The sequence below is a fragment of the Cryptomeria japonica genome, chromosome 6, assembly GCF_030272615.1.
Source record: "Cryptomeria japonica chromosome 6, Sugi_1.0, whole genome shotgun sequence".
Classification (NCBI taxonomy): domain Eukaryota; kingdom Viridiplantae; phylum Streptophyta; class Pinopsida; order Cupressales; family Cupressaceae; genus Cryptomeria; species Cryptomeria japonica.
Window position 1 is genome coordinate 13,773,576 of NC_081410.1, and position 19,456 is coordinate 13,793,031.

Consider the following 19,456-nt stretch of genomic DNA (forward strand, 5'->3'; position numbering starts at 1 on the left):
TGTTGATACTAATGAACAAATGTAAATATACAAGGTCAAGTTTTTAGGGTTAATACTAAGTTTGTTCCTTAATTGTTTTAAGTGGGGGATGAAGAGTATTAGTAGTTAGTAATTAATGACCTACTCTATGGGGCAAGGGTATTCTAAGTAGATGGCAATGGGCAAGCAATTAAGTAATTTTTTTATTAGGATTCAACTACATAGTTTTTTGAGTCAAATTCATTGACCTTGGGCTCAGTGGAAACTCCATGACTAAGCGTGCTTGAGTTGAAGTTGTGATGCTTCACTCTTGTGAGCATCTCCTAGGTGCAATGAGTGCTAAGTGGACCATTCATGCTCATGAGAGTGGATTATTATGAACCACTACTCATGAAATAAGGGTCAATGGGTTTGACTCAAATCTTGATGAAACACCACATAATTTGAAACATTACGAAAACATTGTCTACTTGATAGATGGTAAGAAGGTCAAAACATAGTTTACTACTTTAACAAGTTCTTGTTGAAGTTTTTCTACTCAATGAGTAATGTGCCAATGACATGCATGTCAAGTTCCATTGAGAAATTGGCAACTTCTCTTTGCAAACTTGGTCACTAGAATTTCTTTTGCAAACCTGGTCACTAGAATTTCTTTTGCAAACCCTAGATAAAACACTAACTTTTTTTTTTGTCATTTTCATCTTTAATGATTAAGATTTTAGTGTTGTATATTGATTGTTGAGTGAGTGAAAGGATTTATTGACAATTGGTTAAAAGTGATTAAAATTATGAAAAATATGCACCATGAAGGCCTTAATTTGGACTTGGTGATAGGCGCTTCTGTAATGACCCACCATTGTCACCCTTAGTCTTGAGGATTAATTTGATCGAGGCTCTTCCTTATTTTGTATTCAGCTATGGACTCTTGAAGCTGAGAGTTGTACTCTAATTTGATTGAGTATATGGTTTTGGACATCCTAAATTGTGTGTTTAATCAAAAGCTATTCTGGATATTAATGGACTCTTGCTTGATTGACATGTATGGTAATAGCTTGAGGTGTTGAATGATTTGGAATGAATTATGAAATAATAAATATACACACAAACATGCACACATGGCAATAGATGATTTGGAAACATAATGTGCTTATCTAACGTATATATGATTTTATTTTGCAAAGTGTTGCGATCTGTTTGGTGGATTCATAGGTTATAGGAACAGTTGGATGCCAACCAAAGTTGAAATGGGGGTGCCTAATTCGAAGATGGGTATTGGGTGTTAATTGGGTCAACAGAGGAGCTCATGACGTTTTCAACTCAACGCTACTCAGAAGGAATGCTTGTGAACATGCTGTATTGGGTTGGTTGACTAAGAAATAAATCATTCCAACTGGGAAGCATGAACCAATGAGGCATTGGAATCAAGGAAAGACAAATATCAAAGATTCTACTTGGAGAAAAAGGTAACGGGGATAATAATGATTGAGAGAACCCATGATTTGTATTTTGAGAGTCAAGGAAAATTTAAAATGGACTAGGAGTTAGTGGAATGCCAAGTGTGGCATAGAAAAACTAGGGACGGTTTAGGAAAGCATAGATTGAGTGAGAGAATTTAAGAAAAGATTGTTTGATGAAATTAAGATATTTGCCATATGAGGAATTGGAGAACGATGACCACATGGAAAAGTGTTCCTTGATCATTTCGTGGTTAATGATTAGAGGGCAAGTAGTGCATAAAAGTGGAAGTAGGGATCTAAGGTAAGTTGTTGATACTTTGATTGCTAATTGCATGTTGCTAAACTTGTAACTATATACTAAGATTATTTTAATTAAACTATTTTTTAAAATGAGATTGTGAGTTTTGGCTATGTAACTTTGAATGTTGAACTTTATGTCCTTGAGAAGGATCTATTTCATTAAGAGGAAGAGTTTAGATATAAAGAAGAAGAGAACCTATAGAGGGAGTGCTAAAGAGCCAAAAAAATGCCATGTCGATTCAATTCGATAAATTGATCATGTTGCAATAGTTGTTTTCTCTTATTTCCTTGTATGCTTGTGTGTATATGGTAGGAATCTCTATGCATGCAGCTCCTAATAAAGGGAAAGCAATGATCCCTTGATGTCTTTTTGGCATAAGGCCATTATGAATTAAGTTATGGAATTTGTTGTAATTGATGGTGGATTGTCTCGCAAACATATTGAATTTAGGTACCCCAAGGTCTTTTGTAGCACAATGGAAAACATATGCTTCTTAGGGATGCATCCCTTGTTTAATCGACTTTATCCCCTATAGGAGGCATTTTGGTGACACGTGGATGGGTAGGAAATGTCCACACTCTATACCTAATTATAAAAAGTGGAAACATTTGGGGATGACTATTTTCTAGGAGGAAATGGTAATCATTCCCTATAACTTAGTCAACATAAAATGCAATTTAAAAGAATACAAAATTGAAAAACAAGGATCCGTGGTCTATAATACCTTCATGCCCCTTTACACCAACCCTAAACCTAAAAAAGCCACACTAACAACTAAAAAACAAACTCATTTTAGCATTTTTGATATTGTGGGAAGAGAAGATAATGGCAATAAGAAGAAGGCAAGAGAGCATCAAAGTGACATCATTAACTTAAAAGCAATAAAATTATGATGCCTCTAAACCCCTATAACCCCTAAACCCTGCTTACAACTTCATATAGTCAATCAATACGAATATACTTTACCTCTTGATGATTGGAGAAGTTGGTGGTTGTGCACAATGCCTTGCAACTTCAAGATCAACAAAGTATCGGGTATTGTATGATTCCAACCACATGTTTGGATGGTGATTGCAAAGATGTGACATAGGTTGATGAGGAGGTGATACAAGAGGGATTGTTTGGGGTTCCATTTGATGAGGCAATTCCTTATAGTGGTAGTGAGTTAGACGTAGATTCCAATTTTGATGTATTGTTAATAGATGTTGATTAGGGGAAGTGGCATTTTCCATATTTTTGTTATTTAGTTGTTGAAACTTGCATCTTTTGGTCATTTTGTTGTAATTTTTATACAATATATATGAACATTGACAATGAAAGCAATTGAATTTGTTAATTCGTTTGTCAACTCATGTGCAATGTCAATTTAACTCTAATGTTATGTATTAAGTGTTAGAAATGAATTTTTTGTTGTCATTGATGTAAAATGTGGTGATCCGGATAGGTTCGGATATAGTATGATAGTGTATGTATGAAGGTGATGCAAAATAGTGGAAGATAGGTATATAGTTATGTATGTATGAAGATGAAGAACTTTGTTGTTATGTTAGTGTTGCAAAGACAATTGTCGTAGTTGTGTCCGAAAGGATGTTGCTCCGGAAATGTATGTTGCTAGTATGTGGATATGTTTTTCATATTGACCAAGTGTTGGACTCGGTTGTGGCAATTGAATTTCGTGCTCTGGAAGTTGTGTTGTGGAAGTGTATTCAATGATGATGGTGTTCGATAGTGTTTGCAGTGCTTCGTATTCCTTCGCATTTTTGGTTTTTGATGATGACCTTTTGGCAATACATTGTTCATGACCTTAACATCTTTGTGTCAAGTTGGATTGTGTTTTTGTGCTTTGGAATTGTGCTTGCAGAAGTTCGAGGATATGATCATTCTGAGTCTAGCCGACCTCGGATGTTTTTGTTCTTGTTTTGCTTCAGTGCTTGTAGCGTGTGATTTGGTCGTTGGAAGATTCTTGAAAGAAAACATGTAGAAGACCAATGAAGAAGTATTCTTGGGGAAAGTGTTGTTCAAGCCGACATGGTGTATATACCTACCAATATATATATGTTATGGTTTGCTCGGTATGGTGTGAGTTTTCAAAGAAAAGTGAGAGTGGTGTGCATGGTGTGGTGTGAGCATGTGTTTAGAAGAAAGGACAATTTGGTGCGATAGTGGATGTATGTGTGATTGGAGCAGGCAGATTGCTTAAGAGTTGCAGAGATTCTTGAACGGATTTGTGGCAAGCAGTTGTTTAGATCTCTTAGCTTATTAGGAACTAAACCTATGCATATGTAAATGCAATTTTCTTAGTTCATATTTGTTTCTATCTCTTGGCAGTGAGCCTTCCGGTAGTAAGCTGTTGTAATTCGGGCAGTCAGCCTTGTAATCTCATATAACTAGTTATATTATCTTGAGAGTTAACCCTCTCCGTGGTTTTTCCCATTTGGGTTTTCTACGTACAAAAATCCGGTGTCTCTCTTATAGTTGTTATCTCTTGCATTTTAATTATGTTGCATGCATTACTTTTGTGCTAAGATTAATTGAGAATAAAATATGTTTCAGAAGTTCAGTTTGTAGAAGGGAATACTGATTCACCCCCTCGCCCCACCTCTCAGTATTCCGGACTGTTCAACATTAAGGTTTTATAATGTATGTGATGGATTACTTATCAATGTTATCTTATGAATTTTTGATATATCCTTTTTTTAATAGCCGTCCCCTAAAGAATGGCCAAAATCTGTCTTAGAAACACATCTTGAAGTCCTCTAGTTTCCCCATCCTAGAAACTTAGTGGAACATAGAGGAAAACTAAATACGCTATCAAACACCAGGTCTAAAGAGGGGGAATAAATTTGGTTAGTTGCCATATTTGTTTGTGTTAGTGTAGGGAGGTGGGTAACCTTGGTTAGACAACTTAAGGTTTTTATAACATTGAGAATTCGGTTTTTCAAAAGCATTTTGGCTTGATATAATTCTTAGTGCCAACTTGACTTTGTGAGTTAGCTTAGTTTCTGTGGAGTCTAGATTTAAGGTGCCTTATGTCCTTTGAGTCTTTTGCAGTACCTGATTATACCAATTTTAATTCTGATGCTGGTTCTAATTGTTATGATGGGCCCTGCATAGGCTATGCTAAATTTGATATGTTATACGTGGATTTATCAATTGGATTAAGGTTGAGATTGTGTCCAAAGGGATATTGGAACTCAAAGGTTAATTTTTGCCTAGAAATGTGCTGTTCTAGAACCATAGTTGATATTGGAATCCAAATCAGTTAAATGCATGATTGGGTCTAGATGTTCCACTTCGTAATCCTTTTCACTTCCATTGATCTTCTTGTTGCTAATTGTTCAATGGAGGTTAAGTCAATTAGAGTCAATATTCTCATGATAAAGAGGCATCAATCTTGGGTTTTCAAATGCCACATGAAAACTCTCCACAAGATGGCAAATGAGCTTATGATATCAGGGGAACTAGGGCTGCAATGTTTTTTTATTTCTGATGATATTGCTATTTCTCAACATATTTTGTCTGGGTCGCTTGGTTGGTGATCAGCTATTTTGTTTGAGAATGGTGCATAAGAAATCAGCGGTTGGCATAGAAAAGGGAGAACAGTTTTGTAGTCCTGTATCTGACAATCTTCTTATAAATATTTTCTACATAAAGATGGTTGATACAATTATAAGTATTAGATACATGGACCCAACACTAAAACAAGTGCAAACAGCTTGTTGCTTAGCTTGGCAGTCAAAACCTGGTCAATGCAGGTAGCAGTTTGTATTCTATTGAGAAATCCTCTGTTTTTGGCTCATTTTTAAAAACATATTTTCTATTTGCTATTGCTGAGTTTTTCTTGAGTGTAATACTCTTACCTTTTGGTCGCTTAGACTCCATACTGATTACAGTCTAACCACATTTTTTGTGCTATTTGGTTATTTCATCAAATGTTATATTCGGCAATGGTGGATTTTGAACCCTTGCTTTTGTAGTAGACAAGTAGTTAAATTTGTTATTCACCTTTTAAGCGAATAAATTATACTATGCCTGTGCTATTAATGGAGTACAAGCCAGACATATGTAGGGTGATGAACAGAATATTATTAAAAACCTGAATGCCTTCTTGAAGGAACTGTCTATAGTTTTTCATTGTTGTCATTATTTTTTATGCACTTGATTGAGTTTTGCATATTGGTTGATTGGTATCTTTCACATTTTTGGATTTAAAATTCTCACATGGTGATTGCAGAAGCACACAACAATAAATACATGTTTTCCAACCATATTTCTCAAAAGGAATAGGTTCCAAAAAAAATGTTAAACATTTAGACCTAGCGATGTTTTGTCTACTGCATTTCTTATCATCAATAGATTTTTTGATTGAATCAATTAATCACAGGAAAGCTCTCCTCACTCATTGTACTTCAGTTTGGTTCATTTGCTAATTTATACAATTTTATTTAATAATATAGTAGCTTACTAGTATATGATTCTGGACATGCAGAAAACCGGAATCTCCAAGAGCGGCAAGGTCAAGAACAGTATTTGAATCTAAGGAAGGCACTCCAAAAAAAGCAAAACAGTGCAATTGCAAGAACTCTCGTTGCTTAAAATTGTAAGTTATTTTATAATTTCTATTGGTAATAAGAGGAGAGTATATGTTTGGTAAATTGATATTTCTAATAGTTCGATTACTTCTGTTTTAGATATCTTGTCGTAGAAAGTATTGGGCAATGATTGCTGCATTTGCAAATGAATTGAAATGGAGTCCTTTTTCTCATGTTGTAAGGAAAGGCAATCTTATTGGTTTTAATCTGGATTGAAAGTAGAAAGATTTTTGGTGGATAATGTTCTTGAGACTTTTTCTTGTAGAGTAATCATATTGTTATTTGCCAAAAAGAAAATGCTTAGAGATTAAACTTCCTTGTATTTTTTGCAGTTAAATTGTAGATTTTTGAGAATAGTATTGACCTAGCCAGTTTTTTTTCTTTTTTCTTTCTTTTTTTCTGGGTCATCAGGTATTGTGAGTGCTTTGCATCGGGAACATATTGTGATGGCTGCAATTGTGTCAATTGTTGTAACAATGTTGATAACGAAGTTGTGAGACAGGAAGCTGTTGAAGCTACACTAGAGCGTAATCCAAATGCATTTCGACCTAAGATTGCCAGCAGTCCAAGTGCACATCGAGACAGCAGGGTATGTATTGAATCACTTGCACTTGCAAATTGTTTGCTTTAATGACATGTTTCAATTAAGTAAAAAAATTGCAAATATGCTAGTACAATGGTTGTAAGTATTCCTACAAAAAGCCTTGTAGTATGTCCTACATTGGCCTAGCAGATTTTTTAAGCTTGTAGAACTTTGAAGTTCTGGTCTGAAATTATCTAGATCTATTTTTGCAGGAATCTCACTAAGTATTAAGAGAGGTTCATGCCTTGTTGTCTTTGTTGAGTTAAATGAACTTTGGATGAAGATAAGTCCCATTTAATTTTCATGCCACAATCGTTAATGGTTCACATGCCACTGTCCTCTGTGTCAAAGCTTTCATGATTTCCCTTCCTACCTTGTAAAGGCTTGTTACATTTTGTACAATACCCTCTCTAGCATCTTGGGGTGTTGTTGGATTAGAAATGGTAAGAGAATCCAGTTTATTTGGCAGTAGAAGTTCTAAAAAGTTCTTTACTCCTGTCTTTATATATCCTCATAGGTTCTAATAAGTGAAAAGTTGTAAGGTCAAGAGGCTAGAGGGTGAAAATCTCGAAGTAGTGGATTACATTCACCATTCCTCTCACCTACTGAGAAATGCTAAGTAAGTCCTCTTGCTTTTTAATTTTATTAAGATACATTAGGAATAATTTCATGAGTGTAAATGATTTGCTCATGGAGGTCATCTTGAAATGACTAAAATACACATGGATCAAATCCCACAAAAATGAATAAAAATTGTCATGAAAAACTTTAATATTTGATACAAATACGTGATTGCATCATACTTGTGTTAATTCCATATTGGTTAGAATTGCAAGACAAGTGTGAATTTTATTTAGAAGGCATTATATGCTCCAAAAGCTGTGCCAATTGGGGAAGAGGTATTATATTAGCACCCTCTTACTCACCTGCTTCCCCATCCTCCATGCCCTCCTACTAACAAATACTTATAGGTGCTTCTATGCTAACTGTGCTGCATTTGCTTTGTTATTATTACCAAGATGCAAGAGAAGGAGTGTCGTTGTACATGACCACTCACAGAGGTCATCTTGAGATGACTTACAAAACATGTGGGTCAAGTTAATAAAAAAATTGGTGATTTATGCTGTTAAATTTCTGTTAGCAGTAGAGTCATAATAAGCCTTTTTTGCATTTGGAAGTTTTGAAATTCATGTCTGCATGTTTATATTTATCCTAAGTCACCAGGTTCGAATTCGAATTTGAAGTTCGACAACTTTGAAATTCGAATGAAGTTCGATGAGGGAAAAATTCGAAATGTATAAAATTCGAATTAAATTTGCCATATGTAATTTTTAAATTGTTTTAATAAATATATGTAATATATCTATAAAATTGCCTAAATAGTTTAACATTGATAAATAGATTTGAAATTGTTACAAAAAGATGACATATTTATAAAATATAAACCATAGGAAACATATGCTAGGGCACGAACGGTGGCAAAAACGGCCTGCAAAAATTGCAAGCAAACTTCTCCTGCAGGCTGCGACTATCACGGGTCCGCGACTACTTCTCTTGCAGGCCGCGACTCACGACAAACTGAAGATGTGTTTAAAAAATATTAACATAAGAAGAAGGCCAACTTAAAAATAAAAAAAATTAAATTCGAATTTCAACGAATTTTTTTTTTTTTTTTGAAATTCAGCGAATTTCGAACTTCAAGGATGAAATTCGGCCGAACCTGGTGACTTAGTATTTATCTACCAAGTTTGTGGCACAAAGTTAATGAAACATACACTACTTGAAACTCTGCTTTTGAATAATGTTTGAAAGTTTGTTTTCCCATCTATTAAAGTTTGTCTTCCCATCTATAAGCACCTGCTCATGTTATCTACATGATATTTATAGTGGCTAAAAGCTATCTTTGAATAATCTGGTCATTTTGAGATCAATCTTGAACTGAAATTTGTGAATTTTGTAAGAAGAAACTACAGAAATTGTAGTTTAAAATGTGTGGGGGTGCAAAACAACAAAGAATGTTTGTAGTTGCTCCTTGGTTAATAATTTCATGTTATATCATGCTTTAGAACAAACATCAATTTACTTTCTAAAATTAGTTGTGTCAAGACAATTGAAGAGCAATTTCTCGGCTACAGAAGTTTTGTAATCTGAAGACAGCTGTATAACTGTTGGGATCACAGATTTCAGAATCAGAACATGGAATTGCCGAAGAATTACAACAGTAAGAATATTGGTTACTAACAGAGAATGAAGGAATGTGAAAATTTCTCAACTTCACTGGAAGGGAAAGTAAGAGAATTTGAAAAAGGATTAAATTCCTTATGACCTCAGCCTGAAGACCAAATTGAGTGTTTAAATTGGCCATCTTAAGATGGAAGTTTCACTAGAGAAGCCCACACAGATTCTTTTGTATATTGAAATGAGGCAATCCGAGGTCTTCAATTTGAAAGAGGTTTATATCCCTTATACCCTCTGCCTAAAGACAAAAGTGAGTGTTCAGACTGGCAATCTTAAGTTGGAAGTTTCACTAGAGAATGCCACATAAATTCTGTGGTATATGGAAAAATAGGTAATCCAAGGTCTTGTGAGTTAGTTTATCAACTACAAAATTGAATAGTCGTGTGGTGATATTAGTAGTTTCATTTTTTTGAAAAAATAGCAGCAAAGAAAAAGGTAGGATCTGGTCTTGGTACAACTTTTTGGCACTGCAGGAGGAATATTTTCTTGTAGAAGATCAATATTTTGCCTAGAGCTTGTCTACAATCAAACTATCTAGTATTTATCCAAGAGGTGGAAACGTAATTAGATTCACTTATTAATTTTGAGTAGTAGATATCATTGATGCTAAGGGTGATTTATAAATATTTTTGAGTAAAATTTAGGAACGAGGTAAAGTAGAAGCTTTGGAATGGAATAGGAGAAATGTGAAGCGAATAAGAATTTATTTGTAGCTAAAAGTAGTTAGTTAGGTTCGTTTTTTTTTCTGAAAATATGATGCGGCATGATGCAGCTAGATGAAAATTTTTAGAAGCCCCAAAATATGGTGAAAATTGAAAACAAGATATCAATCATGTAGGTGGAATATCAAAGATATCATGGCAAGGATGCAACTATTGTTCCATGTGGATGATGGATATGCTGTACAACTTTTGCCCATGGATGAGTACTTTTTAATACATGTAGTCAGATTGGGTACAATGGCAAGTATACATGCAACTTAAATCACCAAAGGATAAGTAGACACAATTAAAAGTGAGGATGAAATTTGATTGTGAGATGGTTGGCTTGCTTATATTCAAAGTTGATAATAGAGCTCATGAAGAACCATGATTATGGAAGCTTTGTTTTTGAAGAACTACACCAAAGGAGGAAAAGCTTGCATTTTGACTATTGATTGTTGGCCATCTCATAATATGGTGCTCTAGAAGTTGCTAATGAGATGAGACTAAGAACCTAAGCACATTACACACCATGTAAAAGTGATTGGTTGTATATTGTGTTTATTAGTACATTGTCAATGATAGATGTTTGGTGATAGTTCTGTTTGTTTTATATATCTAGTTGTGTGATGTTATAATTATTCAAGACTAAAATATGTTAATGAGATGACCATGATAATATGATAAATATGCAATTCATGGGAATAGAGAAAATGCTTATTAATTTATTGTGTTGAAGAGTTAGAATTAAACCCACATCTTGCAAAAAATTGTGGATGCTCTAGGTTGTGGAGGAACCTTGTGCACTATTCTAGGAAATAGTAATTCATTGCTCTGTTATTGGCTTGACCATTCTCATGCTCACTAATAAATCTCATAATTGCCTACCTATGACTGTTTTGTAATATAGGATCATAATTGTTATTACAGGTTGTTAAGATAAAATTAGATTGTTGATAGTTTTCATCCAAATTCTTGCCCTGGCCATTTCTCAAACCAGGTGTCAAATTACCACACTGAAGGTTTTTTTTTGGATAAAATGTTGGGTTTCTATAAATGGAGGCCCATCTGAACATCAAAATTACATAGAGAGAAACACATAACTATGATCAACATCGAAAATTATTTCTTGCCTTTTTAAAATGTTATCTAAGAACAATATGACTCAAAAGGTTGTTTTTTTGCACCCATCTTCCTATTATTTAGGTCCGGACATTCAGTTGCAGCCTTTTCTTCATCGTATGCTAATTCATCTTTGAACTTAATGGCAAGGATCATGTTGAGAATGTTGTGCTTAATTTTATATTTTGGAATCTTTTTTTTTTTGAAATTGGAAATGCTAATTATTATCATAAAGAAATAAATCACAATAATTTCCATGGATGGCAAAAATAGCTTAACATGACTGAAAAGTACAACCAACAATAATAGTCTGAAAACTGAGCGCCTAAAGTGTTTTCTATCTAAACAAGCAAGACAAGATGATTTATAAAGCAAAGTGTAAACCTCACAAAAGTTCATAAGATCCATTATAACTCTACATTCTATAGGAGATAAAAGATAGTTAAATAATCTATTCCAATAGAAGCAAATGAGAAATGGAGGAAATATGGCAGCATCATTTGTAGTCTCTATTAATGTTACATTGAGAGTCTGTAATCATATGAAACATTGCATGATCACCACTACTACATTCCTAGGAAGCCTCAAAATGCTTCTTCAGAGAATAAGGAGAAATTCCTCTAACATCTAGGAGCAAATTTTACAATCTAGTGATACACGTACACTCTAGCTATGGACTAGATACAAATAGGATCAATGATCACATGCTTATGCAGTTGTATTCGAATGGTCAAAGATATATTACGATTATTGAATATCTCATAGTTACTAGAGGAGTCGTACCCTGATCCTTGGTACTCATCTCCCATACTAGAAACATGTCCCTGTCTCTAAGACCTATATGGAGACATCTCTAGACATTAGGAGACTTCAATTAAAGTTTCTTTAAGTCTCCTATAAGCATCCTTTGAAAATGAGGAAACTTCCAATAGAGGTTTATTAGATATATCACATAAATTACATTGAATTTTCTTAAAGTGTTGATATGTGGTTGAAATAAGTTAAGAGAACTAAACAAATACATTAATACACTTGTAATTTTATATTTTTTCTTCATAAAAGTTTACAAGTCTTTTTGGTGGTAGAAAATTTCCTTATTAAATCCCAAAGAGGCAAGAATATGAAATGAAACAATAATAAGGCTTAAGATGTGTACAAGCGTAGTCACTTCATTTGCTGAATTTTGGGCTTCAAGTTTGGAATTCGGTGAATCTATAAAAAATTTATAAAATTTGAAAAAATTTGCTAGAAATTCATCCAGCAAAATGAACGATTTGTTGTTCATCACGTTGTGCCAAGTCCGCCTTTGATGCTTTGCCCAGCTGCCGCTACTCCCACGCCATGTGAGGCTAGTTGCTACTTTTCCCTCATGCTCGTAGTGCACCCACCATCGGATTTTTGTTTTTTCATATTAGAGATATGAGAACTACCAAAAATTTATTATTTGCTATTCAAGAAAAATAAAATAGTTTTTTGTTTAAGATTTTTATTTTTATTTTTAGTTTTTTTTTTCATTCCTTTGGTTAATATTAATGTTATTTTAATATGCTTTTAGTTCTTAATATTAATTAGATTTAGATTTATTTATTGTTTAATAATTTTAATTTATATTGAACTTTCATTAAAAATTTAATATTTAGTATATTTAATTTATTTTTAATCTGTTTATAATGCTTTCAAATTTATTTTGCAATCTTAAAGTATTTTGATAATTTATTAGATAAATTACTTATATTTAAAAAAAATTATATAAGTTGAATAATTGAATTTAATGCCGATTTTTCTTTTTCAAATTTTTTATCTTTGCTGAATTTCATCCAAATTTTATGGTTGCTGAACCCGAATTCGAATTCAAACACACTGACTTAGTGTACAAGCATTAAAGTTTTATCAACTGATTGAAGATATAGTTATCTTCAAGGTCCCTGATACCGTGTTTTTAAAAATAATGGGATTCTTGTTTTTTTGTCATCTCCATGTAATCGTGGTTTTAAATATTTTTTTTCTCACAATGACGATTATCCACTATCAATATAATGAATATATTTCAATACATTTAAATGTAACTTTTATTTTTAACATTAAGTATTTTAGTATTTAACATTCTTTAAACACATCCATTGTTTGATATCTATATATAGCTGTCTTCAACATTTATTGAAACTAGCCTACTAGTACCAATCCTCATCTCCCATATCAATACCAATATCCATCTCATTGTAACTATGAAATATCTCAAATCTTTAATCAGCAACTATAACTTGTGGATTGTTTGTTTGGTCTATTATTGTGCTATAATATACATGGTAATTGTAGGGTACTTGACATTCTTCCTAATGGATGTAGACATAAAGAATAAACTTAGCTATCTAGTATGCCTAAGAGTACTTAGTGGCATACGATGCTTGGAAGTCACCTCTATAAGAAATGAAGCCAAGCATCTCTTTTTTGGATGGTGGTATGAAAATGGATAAAATCTCCTTGGGATTAGAATAAGATATTTATATCTATATTGAATGTAGCTATATGTAGTGGGTTTGAAATGAAATGGCTTCAAGTGGTTACTTTGGACAAGATCTCAAATTGTAATTTCTAGTATGGTTGTCAATCTTTGATAGTACTCTTGAGTCTTAACAAAAAGTGGAAAAGCAAAATAGTGTGTACAATTGTATATATTTTACAAAGTAAAGTGAGCCTCGTCATTTCCTCCTTGTTTAGAGGAACTTGTCCCCAACTTTAACATTAAGTGAAGGGACTTCTTCTTGCAAAAGTACTAGAGAACCACTTGGATTGTGTTAGTAGAGAAGTGGATTGCTTATTTCAATTGGCATGAATTTGAATACCAAGAAATGTACTTTGTATAATTTGAGTTGGTTCATGTTCAAACACTATAGATGGCAAGTTGTGCTAGAAGATGTTAGCTAAAAGTACTATGCTTGACTACTTGGAGAATAGGGTAAGGCAAATATTTGATTGTGTTAGCTTGTGGTATTTGTTTGAAAACTTTTGCTTATCTAGGTGAAGCTAGTTACTATCACTAATTTGAAGCAAAGTGGGATGAGGATAGGAAATAGTTCATCAAGAGGGAGTCTTGTAAATGTTGAATCAAGCAAATATTTTCTTCGTCATGTTTATTATTTTCATGGGCGTGATCCTTGGGAGGAAAAAGCCATGCTATTCTTTGGAACCGTTTGGTCTTCTACTAGCCCCTCCTAGGTGTAATTCATCCACCTTTTCTATTGGTTCAACATCAAGCAAATGTTATCTTCTTCATGTGTATTATTTTCATGGGCTTGGTGCCTGGGGGCAAAAAGCCATGCTATTTATTGGAACCAATTGGTCTTCTATTAGTCTCTCTTAGGAGGTGTAACTCATCCACCTTTTCTATTGGTTCAATTAATGACAAATCTTTTAAGTTCCATGATCCTCCTTGTAATTTAATATATATGAAATCGATCGTAAGCTCATTTCTTGGCCTCCTCGAATTTGAAGTTTTTAGGTCTTAGCTAGTAGATTTGTATGGTGACTTTTTTCTTGAATGTAATCTCGTATAAGGAAACCAAGTGAGTATCTACTTTTTGAAGCAAATGTTGAATGTATTCCAAACTTCAAATTTTCTCAGTGATAAAGATTGGAAAATAGTATGTGGTGACATTCCCATCACTAATTTTGAATGAACTATATGATTGTGGACATTGATCACCAAATTGAGTGTGCTCGTCTTTGTATAGCACCTCTTGGGCAACATGAATGAACTATATGATTGTGGACATTGATCTCCAAATTGAGTGTGCTCGTCTTTGTATAGCACCTCTTGGGCAACATCATCTTTTTGATCACTATGGGAGGAATGCCATGGAACCATGTTTGAAACAAACTTGATGCAAGACTCCTATGAAGGATTTTAGGCCATTTTCAAAAGTTCTTAGTACTTTCATAGGTGCTCATGTTGTTGTGGTACTCTTTGAGGGCCATAGAACCTCGAACTCTAGGGCATATATTTAGTACTAGCACCAAAAATAATAAATATTGGGAAAACTATCAATTTTACTAAAAAATGGCCCATTGGCATCTAGTCTTTAGGAAATCCATTTGGGCCCAATTAAACACAAGAATCAAATGTCCCTTGTGGACCATTCCCTTATGTATATACTACGTTATCATCCACATCCAAGACATAGGATAAAATTGCATGGTGCTCCATGAATGTTTAGACCTAAGTTATTGGTTTGGGTACGAGTATAGATTTGCGGTTACGACGATTTATTTTTTCTGTACATATATATCATATATATGTTCAAACATAAAAAATTATAAAATATAAACTATCACTCCCATTATTACAATGATACAATCCATACAATGTAACTTTCCCATACATAAATCCATAATTGCCAATAAATATTCATAATATCGAAAATGTAATATCATATTCATAATCTGCAAAAATGATAATATTCAACTTTCAAGTCTCAAAATGGCATGGCACAATTAAAATTCAAATTACAAGCCATATGGGATTTAATATTCATCTTCATTTGAAGCATGAAGGCCAAGCCCAAAGTCATCATTTGGTTCAAATTCAACATCATTTGAACCACAATCTATTGGATTGTCACTCCCAATAGCTACATCTCTGTCAATCTCCCAATAGCTACATCTTTGTCAATTTCCACAACTGCCTCACTTATAGAGACTTGGGCAAGTTGTGCAACTATAGCATCTAAATTAGCGCACTCAAGTGCTAGATCCCAATTCCTTGTCTCACCCGCATTATTTTTAGGTTTCTTATCTAACAATAGATGAAGGTTGGAGTGTATGTAGACCAAATCCTTGGCTTTTTTTGCATTGAAATGATTACACTTGACCGAGTGGATGGAGTATGTACTCCAATTCCCTTCAGCTGAAGAAGAACTTGCAACATGTTAAAACATAATTATAAATTATAAAATAAAAATATTTTAATATGATAGTGTTGAACGGAATTGGAAAATGATAAAAAAAAAATTAAAATGATACATACTTGGGAGAGAATTTTAATTGCAATAGGCTTCAAGAAAATGGAGCCTTGACTATGTACATACCACCACTCATTAGCATCCATCCCATATCCGGCGTGAAGAGCTACAACATCATGATATTTTGTAGATATGAACTGGCCAAACAACCTCAAGACAATATTTCTAGTCTCCTCATCTGAATATATCTATTTAAATGCAGCCCTATATCTAGTAACAACCTCTACATCTCTATATGGTGGTACCCTCCTTGGCAATGCAAGCATCTCAATGCTATAAAACTTTGGCTATAAAACTTTGGCGCCAATGCAAATGCTAAGAAGTGTAAGGAGGTGGTCATCTTATTCCAACTGTCAACAACAAGTTGTTGCACAACTTGGAAAAATGTTTTCGTTGGGTAATGTTCCTTGGCCTCTATTATTGCTCTTATTTTCTCCACCATGCAGTCCATGCCATCATAAATTTCACCTGAACACGAGCGATCAATATCAACATACCTAATCATGCTCATGATGAGCTCGATGAAACTCAAAACATATTCCACACAATCCCACCAATCATCATCAAGGATCAATGCTCTTACTTTTTGGGCTTTTTTTATGTTTGATTGCTTCCATACACTCCACAAGGTGTTGATGACCATAGCACTCAAGGCCTTTCGCACCTTCACAAGCCGTCTTAAGACGAGTGTGTGAGATGAAAATTGTGTTTTGGCAACCTAACATGGCATAAAAAAATACACATCATATATCAACTATTAAAAATAAAAACTAAAAAATTTAAAATAAAATTTAAATTACCTTCAACAACTCCAACTTCGAGAAGGTCTTGAATATGGCTTGTGACGTGATGATTAGTCACAAACAATTGAATCTCCTTGCCCTCCTTGTAAACTTGTTTGGCCCAATCAATTTGTGTGCCAATCTTTTGCATGATCAAATTGAGTTAGTGGACTGCACATGGCGTCCAAAACAAATGTGACCATATGTAGCCTCCATTATAGACCCAACTGCCCTACAATTTTTAGCATTGTTTGTTGACTTGGACAACATTTTGAGGCCCCAACATGTCAGTGGATTCTATGAGGATATTGGCAATGAAACTTGCATGTTTCACTTGCCCCTGACAATCCTCCACTTTCAAAAACATTGCCCCTTTAGGGACACTGCTATAACATTGATCAATGGTCTATTTTTGCAATCTTTCCATGCATAAGAAACTGTTGACACACTTGTTTCCGGCCATGTATCTTTGATGGCTCTCAACTGTGCCTCTACAAAAGCTCTCTCCTTTGTTAATAAGGTGGTTTGCACCATTTCATACCTGGGGACAAATATAATCAGGAGGTGTATTGCAAAGGGTATGCACCATGCCCTGTAAATAAGGTGATCCAACAATGTTGAAAGGAAGCCCATTGCCATAAATGCAACAAGCAACACTCTGATCTGCAACCTCTCGAATTTCATTTTTGAAGGCACTATCCAATGGGCCTCCTTTTTATGTAACCACAACATTCTTTGGTTCAGAAGGTGGTGGCATTGGCATGAAAGGATGTGGGTCAACCGGTCTTGTGGAGCCACTACTACTAGGAGGCTTCTTCGAGCTTGCCTTGGTAAGAGGATGATCAGTCTTTGGTGTGTTGCTTCTCCTGTTGGCTTCCTCTTGTTCTCTAGCCATGATTAGAGCTTTGGGCAGTCCTTTGCCATTTGACCCCGTACAAAATTTTATTCCATGTCCAGGGATGGCACAAAATTCACCTTTCAATTGATGGTATGTGCTGGTATACTCTACGCCACAATGGTTACACCACCAAAAAAAGCTCCCACCACGAGGCATTTGCTTAATCATTGTCGTATAATGCAAAAGTGGCGAATCAACATCTATTTAAAAGGGTTTTGTTGAGTTCGGTCATGGGCAACTAAACTAGAGCATGCACTTGCACTTCCAACCACTATGTATGAATAATGAACTTAAAATAAAAAATGGAAAACTCAACATTATTGAAAAAAAATTGAAAGAAATTGAAAAAAATTCAACATTATAACCCCCTATTATGCATACAAAGTGTAAAAAATTATTCAAAACTTTTAAAAAAACTTATTTTGTAAAAAGATCTTAAAAAAACTGAAGATTCACTCACCTTTTATGGGTAAACCTTCCTTCCCCAATAATTCCTATGCCTTTGAAGCGTGTCTCACACCTCTATAGCTTTCACCTTCAAAGAAAAATGCAATAACCTTCAAAACCTTCTTGGAGAGAAAAAATGTGAAAAATGCAAGTAGAATGAGATGAGTGAGTGAAAGGAGCAAATAGAGGCATCTTTAGGGCGAAATTAGGGTTTTGAAAAAATTAAAATGTTAAAAAAATGTTTTTAAGTTAAAAAATGTTTTTTAACCAGTGGGCCTTGTTTTTCGACACCCATGGGCTTGGGTTCCTTCGGGTATGTTTGGGTTTGTCTCAGGTGCGCCACAAACGACTAGGTTCCTTGTGGGTATGAAGTAGCCAAACCCATAGGGAACTTGATTGCTCGGGATGCACTTGAGATGAACTCGACTCATATTGGGCCCAAAATTGTATGCGGCCCCGATTGTGGTGCAAATATGTAGAACCCGGTAACTTAGGTTTAGACTATTGTATTTGGTCACTCAAAGTACCTTTTTTCCATTTCTTTTGCTTTTTTAACTCTAATGTACCCATGGAGCCTTCAAAGATAAATTCCATGGAGGTGCATCAAACCTCTCTTGCTTAGTATTCAAATTCATGCAAGGAATGGATGTATCACTTGTACAAAATCCTTAGTGATGGTACACAAAATTTTGCTATCCAACCAAATTTCTTTAGTTGACAGTTTAAGTTGTGATGCACACCATTATACAATTTGTGGGAAGTGATGATCTTTGTGTAAGAATACCTTTATCCACTTGAATTTCACTAGTTGCTTGTAGATTGACTTAGATCCTCTTAAAAGTTTCTAGAATTTGCAATAAAGGCAATGATGGGGTTTTTAATTTGTCTCAATCTATTGAGGGCAAATTAGTTTGTGCAAGAGTTAGATTCTCTTATTTAAGGGCTTCCCATTTTATTGGTTTTCCTACTAAATCTCTTATGCAATTTCAAACTTGGTACTTGGAGAGTATGGTTAGATTTGCCGTGTTTGCTATACTTGTCAAGCTCATAGAGTCCTATTGTTGAGACTTAGCCATGCTAGACATGAAAATTAGGAAAAAAACTCAAATGTAACAGCAAATATAGTTAGGACATAATTATTGCTTAATGGCTTTGAGACTCATGCTTTTTATGACTTTGGGATAAATTGCTTAAGTTGTTCCTTCCTGTATGAAGGAGACTGGCTCTATGCTATCTTGCACCTTTAAAATTATAATTGAATGGTATTTTTGTCTTGCCAAATTGATGTGCAAGTTAGTAATTGCATCTATTTTCCTGTTTGTAATCGAATGTGTCATC

The 19,456-nt window shown here is 34.3% G+C and overlaps 1 protein-coding gene across 3 annotated transcripts in view; it reads left to right on the forward strand.

Annotated features, from left to right (window-relative positions):
• Window positions 1-19,456, forward strand: part of LOC131069870 (protein tesmin/TSO1-like CXC 5) — a 31,669-nt gene that overhangs the window by 4,532 nt on the left and 7,681 nt on the right. For all 3 annotated transcript variants that reach the window (XM_058005440.2, XM_058005442.2, XM_058005444.2), the window contains exons 3-4: window positions 6,227-6,337; window positions 6,741-6,918. In XM_058005440.2, the coding sequence (XP_057861423.2) occupies window positions 6,227-6,337; window positions 6,741-6,918 (289 nt within the window). The remainder of the gene's footprint in view (window positions 1-6,226; window positions 6,338-6,740; window positions 6,919-19,456) is intronic.